Below are 20,576 nucleotides of genomic sequence, written 5' to 3' on the forward strand. Positions count from 1 at the left end.
AATAGTCAGTTCTCCTTTCTTCCTTGCTAACAGAGCTCAGGTCTTTCAGGCAGTCAAGAACTTCAGGGAATGCTGGCACCATTTGGTGCACAGAAGGTGAATTTTATGTAGTCTAAGTCAATCACGGTGTAATTCTATTTCCCTTGTTAGTGATTGGCTAAGGAAGGAGCAAGCGACCTAATTCTGGCCAATAAGATATGAGGGCAGGTCTACAGACTGGATTTATGGGAGAGATTCTTAGTTCTTAAAAAGTGGTTAACAAGAAAGAGGTAACCCCCTTTTCTGCCTATGGGATGTGTGTGAGAAGGAAACACTAGAGCCGGTGGTTGGAACTATTGCATCCATCTTGTGGCCATGAAGCGAGCCAGCTACACAATGAAGATGGAAGAGGAGGGAAGTAGGAAGAATTGGGCTCTGGATGATCTTGTCACTCCAATCAATCACACATCCCTGGACCCTTCTTCTTGTTGGGTCAGAAAATAAATCCCCTATTGTTTAAGCCCCTTTAAGTCAGATTTTCTGTTTCTTGCAACAGAAAGCATCCTAACAGATGTAGCATTATAACTTCCTACACAATTTTCCTCTTGTAGGCTACTTGCGTTACTTACAGTTTTTCACTATTGCTTTTGCCTTGGATAGTTTCAAGAAATAAAAAAGTTACATAGCCTAGATAGTAATGTAATTTGTGTTGGGGGGAAGAAAGCAAGCAATAAAGAAAAGAAACAGGAATGAACTTGAAATATCTCAGGTCATCAAAGCTGAATCATTCTGAATCTCCACTCCCTTTATTGCTCATTGCTGTCAGCAGAGGTGGTTATCAGTGGCAAGTTACATTTCAGAAGGAAAAATTGGGAAATACAGTCTCAACATAACACGCTATTAAGGGTGAACATAAATAATCCTCTGAAATACAAGAGCTATTCCTGTTTGCAGTGTTACATAGTTTCATCAACTTTTTCTCTTTATTATAATAAAATTACTTTGGTAATGAGAAAGGCAGCCCGTTATGCCATGGTAATTCACTTCTCATGTTAAAATTTGCTGTAGATTCTACACTGTGTTTAATCTAAATGCACCTAGTCTATCACATTGACGATATTCAAGAACTAATGTTCTAATTCCCAAGGGCCTTCCAGAATCAAAACTGGGGCAAGGGTCCCTGACTGAAAATGATTTAAGTGAAGAAGTTCAAATGTCTATGCTAATATCTGACAAATGAACAGTAGAAGAAACCTCCAGTAACTGCCTCTGGTTTCATCACTAGTAATGGTTGGGCCCATTTATAATTTGAGATTTTTAAATATGTTTACTTTTTAAATATTTAGTTGTCTTAGAGTCAAATTTTGGAAAGCTTCCTCATGTAAGAGAGGATATGCCTGTCAAAATAGTAATTTTAATCAGTACATTTATCAAGCTCTAGTGGTACAAGGACCTACATTTCAATATTAGCATCAATAAGTACACCTAACACACGTTCAGAATTTTATATTAACAATTGATTACGATGTAATTCATTTATAGAACTTATTTTTTAAATCCCACACGTAGATTACAAAATGAGACTAAAGTCACAACTAAACACTTAACTGTTGTTCATGAAGTTCTTCAGCACTGTGGTTATGACTCGTGATATTTCCCACTCCTGGTTTCTGGCCAGGAGTATTGATTCATGAGTTGACTGTGGTAGAGGGTGTAAGGAAAACACGGGCTAATCTAAATCTCAGATAATGACTCTTTTCTAAACCCCCCCCAAAAAAAAAACAAACAGCAAATCAATTTCATAAGCTACAAGATATCATTTCCCCCATGATGTCTCATAAGTTTGTCTCATGTAAGAATCATTTCCTGCATACTTGGATGTGTAAAGAAGAAGAAAACAAAACTCAGAATGTGGAGAGGAACCCACTGTTCAAAAGTTTACCTGTCATCATGAAGAATGTGGAAAGAGTCTACTCTGAGGCTGGATCCTTTCTGAATCTAGATGGACGCTGGGTTTAAGAGTCCGGATTGAAGAGGGCCATTAATTTAAGCCCTATTATAGGTTTTTAAATTATCTAAGTAGTCAAGATTCCAAAAATGTGCCACTAGATGCAGAAAGGCAGAAACTGATCATGAAAATCATTGGAAACTAGCACAGGGCTTGGCACATGAAGAGCACAAAATAAACATTTGTTAAAGAAATAACTACATAAATAAATTTACCTGAACTTTTGATAGCATGTATATGGGAAGGGAAATTGCTTTCTCCACCTTCTCTGTTTTTCCTCATTCACTTCTGATTTCCATTTTTTTCAATAAAAATAAATGGAGAGGAAGAGTATTCTGGTTACACCTATCTGTATTTCCCTGTGACAGGGACTTCAAGGGTATGCCTGAGCTTGATATCGAGCAAGGGTCAATCTTTGATAATTCGACTGAACCCTGTGCTACAGAATTGTGTCGCTGGTAGTCGGTTGGAGTGGGTGGGGCAGTGAGGCTGACTACATGGAAAAAGCCTGCTGGATTAGGGGAGCTCTAGGGACAGTCAATGTGTAACCCTGCCCTAAAGTATTCAAATCTTCTGTGCCAAGGTGGGCAGGATCTTGAGGGAGTAGGGGTAGGGAGGTCACTGAGTTAATTCTGTACAAACAAAAGAAAACAAACAGTTTCATTCCTCTAAATGCCACACACACATGCATCCCCACATTCCATCCCTGCCCCCCCCCTCCCCGGTGAAGACTTTGGGCCCATCCCATGTTGGGAAATGCGTTTGTGTGAGCATTAGACACACAGACTTAGTGGGTGGACATTTTGTTGGAGAGAATTGATCTCTCATGAGAAGAAGTGACTTCCAGCCAGCACCCTGCGAACAGAATAAGCCGTGAGTCAGGAACGCTTTTTGAAACCTCCTCATAAGTTGTTTTGAATAAGGCACAGGTGAGGAATTTTGAGTCTAGTCCCCAAATCTCTACCTACTCTTCTGGAGGATTCTAAGGTACAAACATAGGGCATTTTGTCTGGTATCTCCCTGATGATGAAAACTGCCATGCCCACACAAATACACAAATGAAAAAAAATCTGAGGATAACTAGTTCACCCTGTTGCTCAGTATTAAAGTTTGCAAGAACAGGGCCACTGGGCCACAAGTTCCTCCAATGTTCCCTCTTGAAGTGAAATTATTTCCCTTCTGGACTCTGCAATAGTACTACTGTTTGTCTGCATCCAAAGCCTTCCACTCGAATCCTACATGGGGTTGTCATTATATTAGTGTCATATTCCACCAGAACCATTTGGGAAAGAACTGAAATGCCTCAGAAGGTGATTACATATTTGCCATGAGCTCTATACACAGAATAACCTGTACTTCTGGCATTTTCCCAGGGACAAAAGGCCAACCAGTGATGGAAACCTTGCTAGTGACCTAACTCAGTTTGCTTTGCAGAGAAATACGAACCTTCTAGAAAAAAAGGTCTCTACCCTTGGGAAAAAATATTTTGTGCAAACATAGCTAAGTAGTCTCTCCTTTCTGTTCTTGTCCCCCATCTTCTGAAGGTTGTACCTGCCTGCATTCTTCTGTAGCAGGATTTTAGACTTTTCCCCCAAAGGTGGAGTAAAGTCTTTGTCTATAGAGCTAAATCATAGTGTTCAAAGTCTAATGGCAAGAGAAGTTGCCCATCATAAACTATGACAATAGGTCAAGGACTTCTAAAAGTGAAGTGGTGAGAAGCTCCCTTCTCTGCTTTTTCCATATGCTTCTTCCCACCTTGTGTTTTCAAATGGGTCAGCCATTGGAGTTGCCTTGTTATTAATAATGATTATTATATTGCTTTTATCTGAAGGAATAATACACAAGGAATTAAAATAAACAAAAGGGGAGGAAAAACCTCATGGGTATCAATTTTAATATCTTCAAAAAGCAGAAAGACAGCACAGTTGACCAATTCCAAAATGCCACAGTATGAAAAGGGAAGAGATGAAGTTTCAGTAAGAGAACTGTGAGAAGTCTTACTTTTGAAACCTTGGGATAAAGAATGCCCTTCAATATTTAATATTTCAGAGACATGCCACTCTTCCAGAATCCAGAGGAAAAACAGAAGTCAAATAGCAAGGCACTTTTGCAGGAGTGTTGAAACAAACAAGAAAACATTTTATTTTTGAAAATACAGTCTTTAAAGATAAATTTGGTTTCCATTTTCCATACCTAGGTGCATCCAACAAGATACAAAAACAGACAAAACAAAACAACGAAACAGAGACCCACAACATTATGTACAGAGCTCTAAAATGAGCTGTGAATATCTACAAGACACTAGCATATGCTCTTTGTGAAAGGATGTACTTGTGTGGCTTTCTACAGTTCTCAGTCCTTGGGAAGAAGAGTTAACCCCCTGGAGCTGCCGGTGTGGCTGCAGCTGGGGAAGAGCTGGGGTCAGTGAAGGGTTGGGGGTGGCCCCCCCGGGTGGGAGGCGTGGAGAGGTGTCTGGGGAGGGGAGCGGCGGCGGCGGCCCGGGACAGATCCGGGGCTTCTCTAGAAGTCCTGCCGCGGGGTGTGAGTCAGGCTGTGCCGCCGCAGATCACAGTTTCGCCTGAACACTTTGCCGCACTGCTCGCAGCTGTAGGGCTTGATGTCTGTATGGGTGAGAAGGTGAGTTTTCAGATTACTTCTCTGATTAAAGGTTCTTCCACATGTGGGGCATTTGTGTGGAGATTCCTGTTCAGATGTGAAGCAAGCAAAGGATTAATCCTTCACACCACCACGGCACCCTTCTCAATAGTTTCTGTCTTATCGGTATCACAAGGTTAACAGAACACGCGCACGACAACAAAGAGGAGACTTGCAGGAACACATCTGTGTTCCTAATCCTCCAATCACAAAAACACACGCACAGGCACACACAGGGACCGGATTACACTGATAACCGCCGGTGGCCACTGGCGGTGGGCTTTGTGATTTCCAGCTCTTTACATTTCATCACCATGTCATAGGCAGGAAAAGGGGGAAGGAAAAACTCTAATCCTCTCTTAAGGAACGACATTCTCTCGGGTAATAAGGCTCCTCTTTGGTGGAAAATTAAACTATTCCTCAATGTTCTGAAAACTACAAATTATGAGGCCCCTGGGAGAGAGAACGTATGGGATTTCACCATGCCTCCATTATCAAAATTACCTTTATTTCCTCCCAAACACGAAAGCTTTAAATGCAGGGCACATCAGGTGAAAAAAATAATAATTCTAAAATTAGGATTTAGAATAGTGAGAGTGGCTTGTTCTTTAAGGAAAACACATAAATGTTTTCTGTTAAATAAAATTAATTTCATGTATAAAAAAAACTGGGTGCTGCTTTCTCCACCTAGAAACTGATCTAAATAGAGCCTTTTATGAGAAAGATCCTGCCACTGAACACCTTTTCTAGAGCAAAAATGATAAAACAGAACCAGTCACTGTTTTTAAACAAGAAAACAAACTTACCTGCATATGTAAAGTTTTGTGAACAGCCAGAGTTCTAGACTGACAAAATCCTTTCCCACACTCCTGACATTTGAAGGGTTTTTCTTTGGAATGGATATACCTGAAAATCAATATAAGGTTTCATTGAAATGGCTTTAACACCACGGTGAGGAGTTTCTTTTTGCAATTACTTTAAACGAAGTCATGAGGGAAAAAAGAAAAGAAACAGGATTTCCATTATTTATGTTTTTACACCCCCCCGCCCCCCCCCCGTGTAATTCTGTTTATGGTTAACCTCAACTAACCAGACTCTTCAAAACATTCACCGGACGCCGGCTTTATCTACACTTGATCGCCCTCTCTGGCGTATTTTGGAGCTCGAAATCGTGCCGAACGAGCTCTTCTTGGCCTCTACGGTTTTCTCTGGGATTTAAACTGGTCAAATCAGGATGTAAGGCAAGGCCAAGTTTAGGGGGACTGATTTTAGCGAACCCCTTAAAAGCCGCGGAGGATCGGTACAGAAGTCCTACCTTGAGGTAACAACAGCAAGTAGAGTCCAGGGAAAAGATACCCTCACCCCAACTCCTGGGAAGTTTTTACTGGATGAAAACACTTACATTATAGTATTTCTTCAATTGCCTTTGATTAATGCATAGTTGAAGATGTGGAGGGAATGCGAAGAGCCGTTTCTAAATTCAGTGATCTCAAGACCCCCGCAAATAAGTTTAAAGAAAGGTCCCTGTGGCAGGCTCTGGGGTGCACCTGGGGGCGAGTCAGGGAAGGGAGGGAACCCAGTGGAGGTGGCCGAGGAGATTTCCAGAAATGGTCCTATCGCAGGCAGGACTGCACCCACCAGAGAAAAGTCTTCGAGGTTTCTTGGCTCTACCTGCCCCACCCCCTAAGGTCGACCCGGTGGAAACTGGAAAACCGATCCCAGGACCAAGGCCAACCCAGCAGATTTTAACTACGTAAGGATGGGGTGGCCCTCCTGTATCCCAAACAAGAACAGGCAGCAGGGGCCCGCTGAGGAAAAAGGTAAATTTCGGGGGTTGGTTGTGGCTGGCTGGGGAGGGCTTTGGGGGATATATTCTAGTTCAGAGGGGATTTTAGTGACGCTTGCAATGTCTATCAGGATTCGGTATTCTGAATAAACTGTCTTTCCCTCCCCAGGCCAACCTCTTTCCCCACCTTACCTGTGATCCCGCAAATGATCTTGCCTCCGGAAAGCCTTGTGGCAGATGTCACACGTGTACGGCCTCTCATCTGTGTGGGTCCTCTCGTGGATGAGCAAGTTGTAGGATTTGGTAAAGTGTCTGCCGCAAAACTTGCAGATAAACTCTTTTTTCGTTTTGGAGGGCAACCTCCCTCGGGAGGGCTTTCTGTCCGGAGTCAATTTACTGAGGCCCGAGATGGGGCTACCCAGCCCCGGGCTCAGCTTGGTCAGGTCTCCTATCTTAGGGGGATCCTCTTGCGTAGCGGCCACGGCCAAGTTGGCAAAGTCAAAACGGGGCCGGTCCTTGTGCAGGGCTGGGAGGACGTGGGCAATGGCTCCCTGCTTGGGGTGGAAGAGGTGGGTGGTAAAGGGCAGAGCCGGGAAGGGGAAGCGCGCGTCCACGAGGCCCTGCGCCGCCGCCATCTCGGTGATGGTGGAGCGGGTGATCTCGTGCACGTTGGGGTACCCCAGTGTCCAGTGGTTCATGTGCATGGTCTGCACGGCGCTGAGACCGTACAGGCCCTGCAGGTGGTCCACCGCGGCGGGGAAGGTGTTCACGGCCTGCAGGAAGGAGTAATTGGTGAGCTGCAGCGATGGGTGGAGCGGGATGGGCGCTGGCAGGGCCTTGCTCCCCATTTTCCGGGGTGCTGGGGGGCGGAGGTAGCCACCCTTTTTTTCCAGGACTCAGAGGCGGCTGGGCGTGGGGCTCCGGCGAAAACCCAGAAGGACAACGGCGCGCAGAGAAAACCCTAAAAATGGCCGGGGGAGAGAGAGAAAGTCGTGACTATTATCCAAGCCTGCTCGGTCTGTCCCTTGGCGCCGCGTGGGTTACAACACCTTCCTTCTAAGTCCCCCTCCCCACCCACTCCGAGGCCCCCAAATGGAGTGGTGAGGGAACTTTGGAGAGCCTGCCCGGCGGGCGAGTCGACACCCAAGCTCGAGCTCAGCCCCCGGGGCCAGGGTGTCAGGCGGGGCAAAAGTGGTCCCCGGCGGCGAGCGGGTCGCCCGTGGGAAAATCGGATTCCAGGCACGCACTGATTCGAGGAGCCGAAGATCCGGGCCGGGGAGAAAGAAAGGTGGGCAGGGGCTCCAGCAGAGGCGGCACCCAGTCCAGCCCACCCACCCCTACCCGATCGGGCGAAGCTTGGTCATCCGTGACACCCCGCTGTGCCAACGCCCACAGGCCCGGGCTGAGCCTCTGTTGCCGCCGTGCCTCCAAGCTCCCCGGGGAACGTTGGGTTGTGGGTCTGACCCGGGCGTGAGGGCCTGGCTCAGCCGGGCGGCTCCTAGCGCTGCGCCCCGAGCCCGTCGACCCGCCCGGCGGCCGCCGTTCACCCGGACCGCGCCTGGGGTGCTGGAGCGCAGCCGGGAGCACTTTGCGCTCCTGGGGCTGCGGGGCCCTCGGAGGGGCTCGCCTCGCCCAGCGCTGACCTCAGAGGTTTTCTTTTTCCTTCCTCTGCCTCTGTCCCATTTATCAGCGGTGACGGGCCACAGGAAAGAAAAGTGACACCTCGGGGGCCGGTGAGGCCTAGAATCACCCCTTCCACCTTCCCAGGGGCCGTCTCCTCCCACCCCCCACCTAGATCCCTTCCAGATGGTTCAGGCTCAGTGGGGGGTTGCGGGGGTGGAGAAAGTCCCTGATCCAGGACCAAGCGCCAAGCTCTCGGGAGGCCCGAGCGCTTCTCGACCTGGCACCAGGAGAAGCTCCTACACCGGCCAGGCCCCAGGAAAAGAGAAGAGAGGTGAGGCGAGAGTGTTCCCCGGGGAGGAAAAAGGAAGGAGCAGCAGGGGAGCCACAGCAGATCGGGTACGGTGCGCCTCTGCCTGCCTGGAGGAAGCTTGTTTGTCGGCCTGGAGTTGAGTGCGACGTTGCTTCTGCCACCGGGAAGCCGGCCGGGGTCTGCGGCCTGGGCCTAAGCAGGGCGCACGCACATGCCTGTCCCTGAAGCCCCAGTGCCAGCACGGAGGTCTGCTTTCAGACCCAGTTTCCCAGGGCACCTCATCTGCTTTCAGGGTAGGCCCACCTTCTCCCACTACCAGCCCCTTTTTAGCAGAGAGTTCTGCCAGCTCTGCGGCCTGGGCCGTGCCTCTGAAGGTGGCTCCCCAGGGGCTGGGACTCACAGTTAAGCGCTTTCCCTAGAGAAGGGCAGGCAGGCCTATCTGAGCCATCAACCTTTATGCCTGGCTTTTGAACCCAGCAGGAAGATGGGAGAGTTTGTCCAGACTTCCTTGCCACCAGCCCTTTCTGCGCCTGAAATGCTCTTCTCTAGCGTGCTGTGAAGTCTTGCCTGTGGCTCTATCTGAGGGCAGGCTTAGAGGGCTGCGCTAATGACACAGCGCTCTGGCCAGGCAGAATCTGGCCGCCTCTGCGAGGCCCACACCTTCCCTCCCTCCTCCCCTGTTTGGAACGGCTTGGAGACAGGGATTTATTAATGAACCGCTTCTGCCCAGTGGTATGCGGTCTGGGAGTTGAGGCCGGGAGTTAATGAGAGGTGTGTAACAGTCAGAGGGTCTCAGTCAGACCGTTCAACCGAAACTGTAAACCTCCATTAGTAATAAACTTTCCCACCACAAATCACAATTCATTTTTGTTCAGTGGCAACCCTCAAGCCCTCTCCTAGAGAGGTAGAAAAAAAAAGATTCTACTAACATCCCTGGTAATCTATTTGTTTCCTCTTCCATTAAAAATCATAAGTTATACCTTTATTTCCTTCTTTTTGCATAGGAGGATTTTCTAGAGATTCAAAATATTATTTTTCCCCTAGTATTAAAAAGTGGCCTCCCCACATAGGAAACCGAAATTATTATTTGGGTGTTTTCCCAGACTGGATTTCTTAGAAATAAATACAGGAGGCAAAGTGCAATTCCCACCATGTTCTCCGTGTATGTATGTGTACGTGTGTGGGGTGTGTTATCGATTGAAGGAATATCATGGCCTGTGATCTTGATTCCAAATGCACAAAGTGAACTCTGCCATAAAGCTTATATGTTAATTCCGCCAGCAGAAACTTGAGTGCCATCTTCCTTCCCTTTCCACCAAATGGTTTATAACCCAAAATTAATGCCTCTTTTATAATTCAGCTTCATGGTGGCACAAAAGTGCTATTTCATAGTGTGTATTCATTTTAATTTGCAGGACAAATAGTTTCTTCATAGAAGAAGAGCAAATCCTTCACAAACAGAGCAACTCTAAATATCCATTAAACATTTTTGCCATAAAGAATTAGGGAGTTTAGATTTCCACTCTCCTGTTGAGTAGCTGGAAATATATGTCAAAAGATATTTTAAGTCAATGCAGAGATCTAAAGTACTTTCGTTTTGTCTAGAGCTGAGCATGTAGTTCTCACACTCAGTTTCAGGCAATAACAGCCATCATCTGCTGTCACTTCTACACCATCCCGTTTCAGACCATTGGTTACTTTTAATTTTGCAAGGAGAGAAACTTAAACCAACGAAAAGACATAAATATTTCCGTGGAGCTGAGACTAGTTTTCTTTCATCAGCCTTCTTCACAGGAATTTCCAGACATGTACAGATGTTTTGTAAAATTTAGTTCACTTGCTGTCAACAACTGAGAGGTGTACGTACTAATTTCAGTTCAGTGAAGCTTTCAAAACACTGGAGAAAAAAATAGTAATTTGATAAGGAGGCTCGCTCTTTGGTAATGTGTTATTACACTTTATTATCTAAAAATCGTATACAGTCAGGGGTCATCTGCTAACACCTGTGGGTTGGTGTCTGAGAGAAATGACTGATGAATCCGTAGGCTCGCTGAATTTCAGCCCAAGCCACAATAAAATTTTACATTAATCAGAGAGCTATACTCCAAGTAGATCTAAGGAGATCATTTAAAAAAAAAAATTAAAATGGCCAGATTGGATCAGGTGAACAGAGAGAAAGGGCCGCGAAGTTCCTGCCCCTTCGCTGCGCCTCTGCCTTCCCAAGGAGTTAATTAAATTAAGATGCCTTCCGCATAATCTGGGTTCTGTTTCCCTCTGCTCCCTCGCTCCCCCTGCATGAGTAATTTTCTTGTTCTGCTCAGGACTGCAGTTTGTTTAGCAGAGAAAGTAGCTGTCTGCGCCGTTTCGCTCCGGGAAACTCCAGCCCTCTTTTGTTCCCTGCTAACAGGTAGGGAGACAGAGCCAGCGCACCCTCCACAAACACCTTTTTCTCCCTCCTCACCATACAAACACAACTCCTTGCTCTGTTGCTACTTCTCGAGAATCCGAGTGTTTAAACCCCAGGGGGATTTGCCTTCTGCCCCCTCCTCCAGGACTAGAGGATGGGAGGAAAATCAAAAGGCCAGCACAAGGCTGAAGAATTATCTAGGACTGAACTATTACTTTTCCCTTGAAACGAGCTGGCTCGGCAGGCACTGTGTGTCGCGGCCCGTCCGCTCTGCCGCGGCTTCCCCGGGACGGGTGGACCAGGAATACTATGGCAGGGTGAGAAAGAACATGAGATTGTGGGGTTTCATCTCAACGTACGTAGATCAGCTTTTAGAAGAAGCTTTGCTGAGTGCTTAGATTAAATGTCGCAAAACAAAACTAAAAACAGTACGTGAAAGCGTGTGTCGTTGCGTGTTAGCTGGGAGTGGCGTGCCTGGGATCCGATAAAGTGAAAAATACAATGCCCCGGGAGTGCGTCCGTATGATTTCTTTTCACAATTTCTGAACTTGTGGCACGCGGGACCGAGAATCCGAGCGCCCCCCTGCACCCCCTGCAGCCTGCCTTCCTTAGGGTGGCTGCAGCCCCTTCCCAGAGCGGACACTCACCTCCCCCAGAAACGTCCGCCTGGGCAGCGTCACTCAGACCTGGTCCAGGCAGTGAGGCGCACAGCTTGGAAAGGTCATTGGGTCCACGCCGGACAAACTTCTTTTTCCGCGCGGAGTCCCGGGAGCCGCGGACATGATCTGGAGGACGACGAGAAGCCAAAACGAGAGCGGATCCTCGCCTTCGTCCCGAGTCAGTGGTCGTAGAATGTGTAAAGACCCAGGGTGGTTGGAGCCCGCGCTCAGAGCTCGCCCGGAACCTCGCGCCTCCGCGAGCCTCTCGCCGCGGACTCGGGGTAAGGTCGGAGCCTGCAGCCTCGCAGGGCCATCACCCTCCAGCAGCGAGCACGCCGAGCTCTGTCCCCGCCCGCGTCCCTCCCCAGGCTGCTCGCGGCCCGGAGACCCGGGCTTTAGTAGCGGCCCCGCCTCCCCTTCGGGCGGGCGTCCCGCAGCCGCGCTGGGCCCCCAGCGCCCAGGCTCCGCCTCCGCGCCCAGCGCCCGCTAATGGTCCACTCTGTTTACTTGTGTTTGGATAGCAACTGAGTCTTAAAGGCACAGGTTTGCTCGAGGTTTCTCTGTTACAGAGGCAGAGCCAAGGTGACTCAGTTCAAAACTCACACACAAACACAACGTCCACCCCCTTCCTTCTCGGTGCCACTTTTCCTTATAATGTTAGAAACTGAACAACTGGCTTTCTGCCTCCCGAAGACCCCGCAGAGAAACTCAAAGGGCATTTTGTAGTTTTACTTGGCGCGCTCGCCGCGTTAATTTCCACATCTTAACACGTTTAACATAACTATCTTATTCGTAGGTAAAATCAATCACTTTTAGATTGTATTCTCCAACATATAGCACCCTTCCTCCAATTTTAAATAGTTTTGTACATACTTTTGGTCAGTTATGACTGTATCTGTAGTCTGCTTTCGCCTGCTGTTTTCAAAACGAAGTTTGTTTATAGAGGTGACAATTGACTAATTTCGTAATTACTGCAAAGACATATGTGGGATATCCCAGGAGAAATTTCTTCCAAAATTTAAGCTTTAATCAGCCAATGGACATTTCATAAACAGTTAACCAACTTGGTGAAAGGGGTGGGCATCTGCAACCCATTGGCAAACAATAAAGAATCCATCTGGAATGGGTGAAGAGCAGTCATTTAAAATATTTAGGAAAATACTATGCTAGCTTCTCAAACGTGTACATCTTCATTCCCAGCAAAAAACAGTTCATTGTTCAGTTGCCAGGAAACGTAATCGAATTTGAAGTGTAGTGATACATTTTTCAGGTTCTTCTAAAGATTTGGTCCTCTGTGAGTGTAATTGCAGGATGCACTTCAGCTACTCTGGAAGTAGGGTGACCGAGTGACAGAAAGGGGATGACATACTCTCATTTTAAACAGCCTCTTTCCAGATGAGATCTGCGTGAGCAGCACTGAGCAAAACGCCCTTCGTCCCAGACGAGTTCGCCAGAGGCGATTTACGTTAGCCCCCTGCAAGTCCGCGCTTTGAGGGGCGCAGATCTGCAAGCCAAGAGGCTGTACAATTCAAAGGTGTTCTGCCAAAATGTGGTTTTGGATGTGCCGCCCAAAACACAACTAAAATAATCTCAATCGTGCGGGGAAGTGGACAAATACAAGCAGAAGACTTAAAACCTGTCAAGAGGTCAAGCTATGATTGGGAAGCCAGGCAGAAGCTACGGGATATTATTATTAGGATAAAATCCCTTCCATTTTATTTATGCAGAGGTAAGTAGAATTTTTCGTTCCTTCGGTAAAACATAATTCAGAGATAGCAGATCTTTTTTTTCTTTTCTTTCCAATTTCAAATTTGCAAAGGTTAAAAAGAGCCTGGAATGAAGACCCGAGTGTTTAATATCCTTCAGCGTTGAACTGCTTCAAAGTAGACTTGACAAACAGCGTGGAAGTAGCGGGATGCCTGAGTGCAGGACTTTTTTTAAAAAAAACGTTTTCCCTAATGGATTCTATAGGGGTGCTTTCATTTTAGCGCTCAGTCCTGAGCCCCAGCTACGGGGATGCCTGCGGTCCCCTCTCTCTAACCGCCTCATTCCTTCCGCAGCTTTTCTCAATTTGGAAGATTTGGAGGGAACTTTCTCTTCTTTCAGACCCCCAGGACACAACTCCCGGGGTGGTGACCTGAAGAGTGTTCTTACGCTTCATATTTCCTTTTCTGCAAGTGGAGGAAACTCCCAGCGGTGGGTTTCACACCTTCCCACCGTGTGTGTGTGTGTGTGTGTGTGTGTGTGTGTGTGTGTGGTGTTGTGTGCGGAACCGCCTGCTCTTCCCGAGGGTGAACATAATTTCCAACCATTCACGAGCTGCGCCCTCTTTCCGCAAACCTCCTGAGCCCGGGTTTTTCCAGAAACGTGTTTACCTCGCCCACCCCAGCTTCCGAAGCTCCACAGTGGAGTCTGGGCCACGCCGGCCCAAGCGCTGCAGCCGCTTGTAAGGTAGGGAAGCGTCGGCGAGCTCCGGGCTTTGGGAGAAGCCTCGAGGTGCGGCAGCGCCTCTGCAGCCTCCAGGCCCGGCCACCGCAACGGGCAGGTGCGCGCCCCACGCGGAGAGCAAGCTGGAGGCTGGACGCGGAGCCGCACCCTTCTCAGGGCTCTCCCGGGCCACCTCTGCGGCCACTCCGGCCGGCCCTTGAGTTGGTCCACACTCTGCCCGAAGCAAGCCCCCTGCCCCCGCCGGCGTCTAGAACACACGCTCTTTGGGGGCCCACCCAGGAGCAGCCTCCTCGGCCGGACTCCCCTGGCGACAACGCCTGGCAAGGAAGATAGGCCCGCGGCGAGTTGTGCGTCCGGGTGTTCAGAGCCGTAAGTCCTGGAGCCTACAGAGCCGGCCCAGCCGCGCCCTGGGGGGCTGAGTCCCTGCGCCGCCGTCCCACTCCCCCTGCGCCCTCCAGGAGCAGCGCTGCGGTTCACTCCGACGTTTCCGCCGACTGGTCATCTGCTGTTCTCGCGGCTCTGGGCTTGCGACACCAAGGACGCTTCCAGAGAAGTGGCTAACAGACTGTCGAGGGGAGCGCGAGCAGTTGCAGCCCAAACCCGAACCTCCCTTGGAGGACCGGACGCAGGACGGGGAGAGGACAACGGAGGAATGGGAGGAGGAGGGGGCTCGGCAGCGCGGGCCCCTTCCCCCCTACCTCCTACCCCCACCCGCCCCACCGGCCCACCCAGGAGGCTCTGCCAGTTAAGCTACGAACAGGTGTCAGACACACACTTCCCTGAGGTTGACTCCGAGCCTCTACCAGTCTGAACCGCGCGCTGCGGACATCCTAAAGACTTTTGCCCTTTATGTCACAAGTTATGGACACACCATCTTTTTCCAGGGATCTCAGCTGCCATTGCCTCTGAGGACTGAGGACTCGCCTCCCTTCTCTCCAGCCTTCCCTGCCTCTCCAGGGCGGGGACCTTCTGCATTTGAACTTCCCACCCTGTTTGCCGCTTTTCGCCGGAGCCCGGAGGAATTGAGAGCCCAGCTCTTCTCTGGGCGTGTGCACTCCAGCCCCAAAGTAGTGAGGAGGGCCGCGCAAACCTAGAGGAGGGTCGCGGGCACTGGGCTCAGAACTGAGGATGTGGAGGCAGGAGACTAAGAATTTTGTCTTTTAAAAAGTAGTTTCGGGACAGCGCTCTACAAAGGGCTGGGGTGGGAGAGCGCGGCAGCAGGCGGGAGCTCCGCGGCCCGCGGGAAGAGCCGCAGCGCCCCCTGGAGGCGCGGCCCGAGCACTACGTGGGGCGGGCGCCGGGGGTAGTCACTCAGGCGGCTAGCTCCCGAGGTGACTGTCCGGCTGCCAGCGACCCTCCCGATCGTTGGGTTTCTTTCACCTCCTCCTGGGCTCCTTGGCTGCGGTGGCAGAGTCGTGTGCGCGACACGGGTGCTAGAGAGAAGGCCTGGCTTGCTGTCAGGGCCAGTAAGCCGCTCCACCCCCACCGTTGGGGCCTTTGTGAGCATCCCGCGCGTTGGCCTCCCAGCGACTCCCCTCCTGGCCAGTTTTTCCGAGACGGATTTTCGGACTCACGACGCCGCCCAGGGCGGCTCTGACTTTCGCAGGGCAAGGGAGAGACACTAGTTCTGACCCCCGCTCAGGGAGTTCGCGGCGGTCCGGTGATCAGCTCAGATTCCAGCAGATTCCAAGGCCTCGGATGTTGTCCCTGCTGGAGAGGCAAGAGAGGTTTCTCAGGGACCCCATTTGGAAAGACTCTCCCACTGCCCACGACTTACCCCTCATCTCACCCAGCTTCTGAAGCCCTATCGGGAATGGATCCCTGGGCGGGCTGTGCTCTCCTTAGGCCTGAGAGCGGGAAGATGCGCGTCGCGAGGCGCGCGAACAGCGCGGGAGCCTTCCCGGGTCTGAGGGCCTGAGGACCACCCGCCGCCTCCAGCCGTCCCATCCCCGGCCCAGCCACCTCCGGGGTCGGGCTGGGCGAGACAGCCTCAGGGGCCCGAGGCCAGCCGAGCCTCTCGGACTCTTCCCCAGGGGCGGGGGGGGGAGGGGGAGGGGGGAAGGAGGGCGTGTGGAGCCCAGAGGCGCCCTCCTGGTGCCCGCGCCCCTCGCTCAGCTTCGTTCCGCCGGAGGCCTCGGCGGGCGCCCTTCCAGCCACCAGCTCGCGCTGCACCGAGTCACCGGGAAAGAGGAGCTACCTGTGGAGGCTGAAGACCGGGTCGGAGGGTTAGCTACGTGGCCAAAGCCAAGATGGGCACGCCTGGGGGCAGCCCGTGCCGTGAGCCCGGGTCCCGTCCGAGTTTGGCTTTCCCGGGGGAGGTGGTCGGCCGCCGCCGCAGCAAGGCCCACACGAGGCCGCCCGGCGGTCCGTCAGCCCCTCGCGAGCAGGAGAACCGCCCTGCGCCTTCACCCGCCCGGAGTCCCGAGAGGTCTCGGGGCGGCAGGCGGCAGCAGCGGCGGGCGGGCTCCGGCACGTGCTGGGCGAGGGCTCCCAGGGTGCGCGGGGGCACGACTCGCTTTCGCCTTCCGTGCCCCAGGGAAGCAGATCTACCGCTGTTGGCCTCGCCACAGAGAGCCAGGTCTCTCCCTACGCTCCCGCGTCAAAGGACAGCTTCCAGCTCACGGTGCGCTTCGAACGGAGCCCACTGGTGTCCATGACTGGGAAGACCGGGTTTACAAGAGGTGTCCGCTGCCGAGGACAAGACCCAGGCGCCTCTCAGGAGGAGAGCCCTGCGGATGCTGCCACCTAGGCAGCGTGGGACTGGCCCAGCCCTCGCGCTGCGCCCAGAGCATCCTCAGAAAAGACTGCAAACCTATTTTTATTTGGTTTTCACTTAAAACAAAACAAAAGAAAACAAAACAAAACAAACTACTTGCGAACTCTTAACCATTGGGAAAATTCTAACGAAAATCTTGATTTCCAGTGAGCTCCCTTTCCTACGCGGCAGTGAGCTGGCTGGAGCCGAACAGCTCTGCTGTCTGTTGTCTGCGGTGTGTTTTTAAAATGCCAGGCCTTGGATTGCCTTGGAGTTTCCATTTCTAGATGCAGCTGTCATTTCTCTGGGACTGTGGAATCGGTCCAGAGTTACCGTTGTCAGGTGTGGTCCGGCAGCTTCAGCAACTTCTGGAACCTGTTAGAGATGCAGATTCTCTGGCCCCATCTACTGGGTCAGACACTCTAGGAGTGGGGCCCGGCGATCTGCGTTTGAACAAGCCCTCCAGGTGATTCGGATGCACGCTAAAGTTTGAGAACCACTGACCTAGGTCAAATTGACTTTTGGGGGTCAATCGCCTGTGTGCGTGATTAGTCTTTCCAGCTCTCTCCCTCCCTTATTCCCTCCTTCCCATCTTTCCTTTCTCTCCACAGAATGCCCACCTAAATGTCTGGCCTAGGGCAGCTAATTCACTCATTCGCTCATTCATTCATTCCCTCATTCATCTGACTTTTTCGGAGGCACCTCCCGAGTCCTTGGAGACAGTGCTGAGAATGCCCAGGTGCATGCAGGAGAGCAAGGAAGAGAAAGCGATACGGATGCCTTCCCCTTTCATGGTCAGTTTTTTGTTGTTGTTATTATTATAATCTAATGCTAGATTTGATGTGATTTCCGGGAATATCCCTGTTAGGGACCAAACAGGAGCAACGCACCCCATTTTAAAGTTTCTGACCGCGACTGCCTTCTTCGCCCAGGTTGATGTTATTCTTTTCCTGTTTTCATCACATGCTAGGGACTCTGTGTCTACTGAATACACTTCCACACACACCTTGACATACACTGCCCGCACCTTACCTGCCCTCCCTGCACTGAGTCAGAGTGCTCGGTGCCTGGGGTGTGGGAGTGTCACAGTCGGTGGGCGGGAACGTGTTTGGACCCGGGCTCAAAGTCTCTGAGCCCTTGGATTTCCCTGAGGCTGCATAGGGAGATCTTCGGACAGCTGAAACTGACACGCACGTTTGCTCACGGCCTCTGCTGCGCGCTGGCTCCCATCTTGCATCCAGCTGTCCAGAACTGACCAGGTTCCCAAGGTCAGGTGTACCCGGACGTTAACGTCGTGATCCTCAACCTGCGGATTTGTCACGTTAGGATTGGGTCAAATCCCCTTCACTGTCACTTGGTTGTACAAAATCTGTTGTTCCCCCTCACAGAGTGAAAACTCCGAATGAAGACTCGCACTTTCTGGTTTTCTTATACGAAATCAATCTCCCTTAAGCTTTCACTTTGCACGTTCTCTTTAGAACCTTGGCTCGAACTTCTGTCCCCAGCCAGGCAAAGAGCTGCCTCCACTGGACCATTTGCTTCCCACTGAGATTTTCTCATTGTAGGACACTGAGAACAGTGGAAGGCGCTGCCTCTTAAGCAGTGGCGAGATGCTTAAATATCGGGACTGACTGGAAGCCTCTTGTCGTCTATTTTCAGTCAAAAGAAAAGTTTCATTTTAGTGTGCCACTGCAGGGAAGCCACTGAAAATGCACGCAAACAAAAATGAATTTTCATATTACCCTAGTCATAAATTGTCTAAAAGTACTCAGCTCCACTTTGACAAAGAGTTGCCATTTTAGTATGACCTTTTCTTATGGGGATTTTCAAAATATAAAATGTATAATGGTCAGGAACATGATAATCTCTTTACAACCTGTGATCATATTTCTTAACAGGACTTTGCTTTCCAGTGCAGATGGTTTGACATAGTAACATTCAAAGCAGCCAGCACTTAAGAAATGCCAAGGCCAGTATTTGAATGCAGATACAAGTTTTAACAAAGGAAAATGTATATCCCTGTAGCTGTTTGCCTGTGACTATTCCCCAGAAGATTAATACACTATTCTTGAATCTAAGCCAAGTCATCAAACGCTCTAAAAAGTCTGTGAGGTGCCAACTCATAAGGCACATAGAATTCCTTGTCACCAAATATTTTTGAGTGTCTACTATGTACCAGGTACTAGACAACTGTGTTATTGTTTGAGACCCTGAACTTTCATCCTGACTTGGGGTGGGGCCGGGGGCAAGGAAGGTGGGATTTTAAGGTTGGTTTCCTCTGGTTTTGTTAAATTGTTAAAGTATTTGTACTTAATAGCACTCTTTAAAACATTTACTGAACTTTCTCTTACATTTTTAAGTCATTTTTACAAGTCAAGGAGAGAAAGTCAGTGTTTGAGCCAGCTCATTTATTGGAAAATGAATGCCAGCACAGGCTTAACTTTTGGCTTTCCAACTGGAAGACCTTAATATCATGACAACATTTTACAATAATGTTATTTCCATCATGCCAGGTGATAATTTAGCTGTAGAGCCTTATGATTGGTGACCATAGCTCACTCAAGCCTGTTTTCACCTCCTGACTCTGTAAGGAGCCATAGAAAGAAAAACACCCTTCTTCCTCTGGCACCCTAGCTGGAGGGAGGGGTAAAAGAAGTGGCAGACAGCTAGGTTGGCCCCATCCTCATTGTTCCCTGGGAGAACTTGGAGCAGGACCAGCTCAGATCCAGTTTGCTTCAGGGAATCCAGGTCTTACAAGAAGTGATGAGCTCTTTATCTTTGCCTCTAAGCACAAAACACAGACAGCTTCAACGGATCTGGAGACAAACCTATATGAGAAGCTGAGAGACCCCATTGTACTCTTACGCTCTGCACTGTGTCACAGTGCCTGGTCACACCGCATGTCTTAGCCACATACTCCTTTCTACGGTGCTCAACCCTTCTTTCCACGTTCTCCCCCTCTACACCCTCCCCAGCCCAAGCCTGGCAAGTGGACCTGCCTCCAGGAATCAGACTGGGTGGATGCTATGATGTCAGGACACCAGGCAGCTGCGTTTCTAGCATGTTAGACCATGGCTGCCTTTTCCTTTCCCTGGGAAAGTACACAAAGTGCAAGTTGTCTCCCAGGCTGTGAGACACACATCCAAATGCCCTATGTGGTGGGCCCACCCAGGCCCAGGAGAGTGTGGAGGAGAACATGAGTGTGTCATATGGGTGTGTTCACCCATCCTGTTCCCCTCTGTCTCATCCTTGACCACATTCTCTTGACAGGACATATGACCTGGGAATGACCTGTAATATATGAGGAGCGTTGGCTTGTAGAACGCTTGCAGAGCAAGGGAGCAATGGCAGAGTGGGACTTTAGACTTGTTAATTCATTTAACATGTATTTATTGAGGATGTTTAGTATGGTTGGCCCTGTGGCAGGTGCTAGGGATACAACAATGGATAAGGAGCTATAGTCTAGTGGGGAGACAAACAAGTAAATAGGCAATTATGATATAGTATGAGTTAGAAAGCCTGGATCTAATGTACCTAGTTAATAGTTTATTATCTTGGATAAGTCATGCCACTGGTTGGAGCCTCAGTTTCTGAATCTGCAAATTAAGAATATTCTGAGGGTTAAATGACATGAATGCGTATCAATGCAAAGTTATGATTTTTTCTTGCCCATCAACATAACCTCTTCAGCACAAAATTACTCTTGTCACCCCTTCAAGGATTTGGAGAGAAAACTGAGGGGAAGAAATCTGACCCAGTGTCTAGTATCTAGTTGTCAAGAGTATAAAAATTAAGTCACTGCAACAAGTATTTCTAGAGAAAAAGTCATCTGCCTTGACAGTAAGACTTTTATCAAGACTTATTTTTACTGTTGATACTAAAAAATAGGAATATTGTACTGGGCATTACATTTTTTTGGTACTCTGTTGTTTTATTTTATCACAAT

At 49.6% G+C, this 20,576-nt stretch overlaps 1 protein-coding gene across 3 annotated transcripts; it reads right to left on the minus strand.

Moving 5' to 3' along the window:
- Positions 1–3,865: 3,865 nt before the first annotated feature.
- OSR2 (odd-skipped related transciption factor 2) lies at positions 3,866–11,798 on the minus strand. 3 transcript variants are annotated; one of them, XM_036829816.1, is made up of 4 exons: positions 11,416–11,798; positions 6,621–7,389; positions 5,449–5,548; positions 3,866–4,608 (listed from the first exon to the last, which is right to left on the minus strand). In XM_036829816.1, exons 2-4 carry the CDS (start codon positions 7,274–7,276, stop codon positions 4,534–4,536), a joined length of 831 nt encoding a protein of 276 aa, XP_036685711.1. In that variant the 5' UTR covers positions 7,277–7,389; positions 11,416–11,798; the 3' UTR covers positions 3,866–4,533. The 3 variants fall into 3 exon arrangements, with proteins under 3 accessions (XP_036685711.1, XP_036685710.1, XP_036685709.1); XM_036829815.1 differs by lacking the exon at positions 11,416–11,798 and adding an exon at positions 8,762–8,972 and having other exon boundaries at positions 3,998–4,690; XM_036829814.1 differs by having other exon boundaries at positions 4,106–4,690.
- Positions 11,799–20,576: the final 8,778 nt, after the last annotated feature.

Source organism: Balaenoptera musculus, chromosome 17, assembly GCF_009873245.2.
Source record: "Balaenoptera musculus isolate JJ_BM4_2016_0621 chromosome 17, mBalMus1.pri.v3, whole genome shotgun sequence".
NCBI classification, from domain to species: domain Eukaryota; kingdom Metazoa; phylum Chordata; class Mammalia; order Artiodactyla; family Balaenopteridae; genus Balaenoptera; species Balaenoptera musculus.

What these genes read in the sequence shown, in the direction of transcription:
- OSR2 (XM_036829815.1), bottom strand. Translation starts at nt 7,276, where the DNA reads ATGGGGAGCAAGGCCCTGCCAGCGCCCATCCCGCTCCACCCATCGCTG. An exon ending in GATCATTTGCGGGATCACAG is followed by an intron (nt 5,549 to 6,620) that starts GTAAGGTGGGGA and finishes ATTGATTTTCAG; the next exon opens with GTATATCCATTCCAAAGAAA. An exon ending in ACAAAACTTTACATATGCAG is followed by an intron (nt 4,691 to 5,448) that starts GTAAGTTTGTTT and finishes ACATCTGAACAG; the next exon opens with GAATCTCCACACAAATGCCC.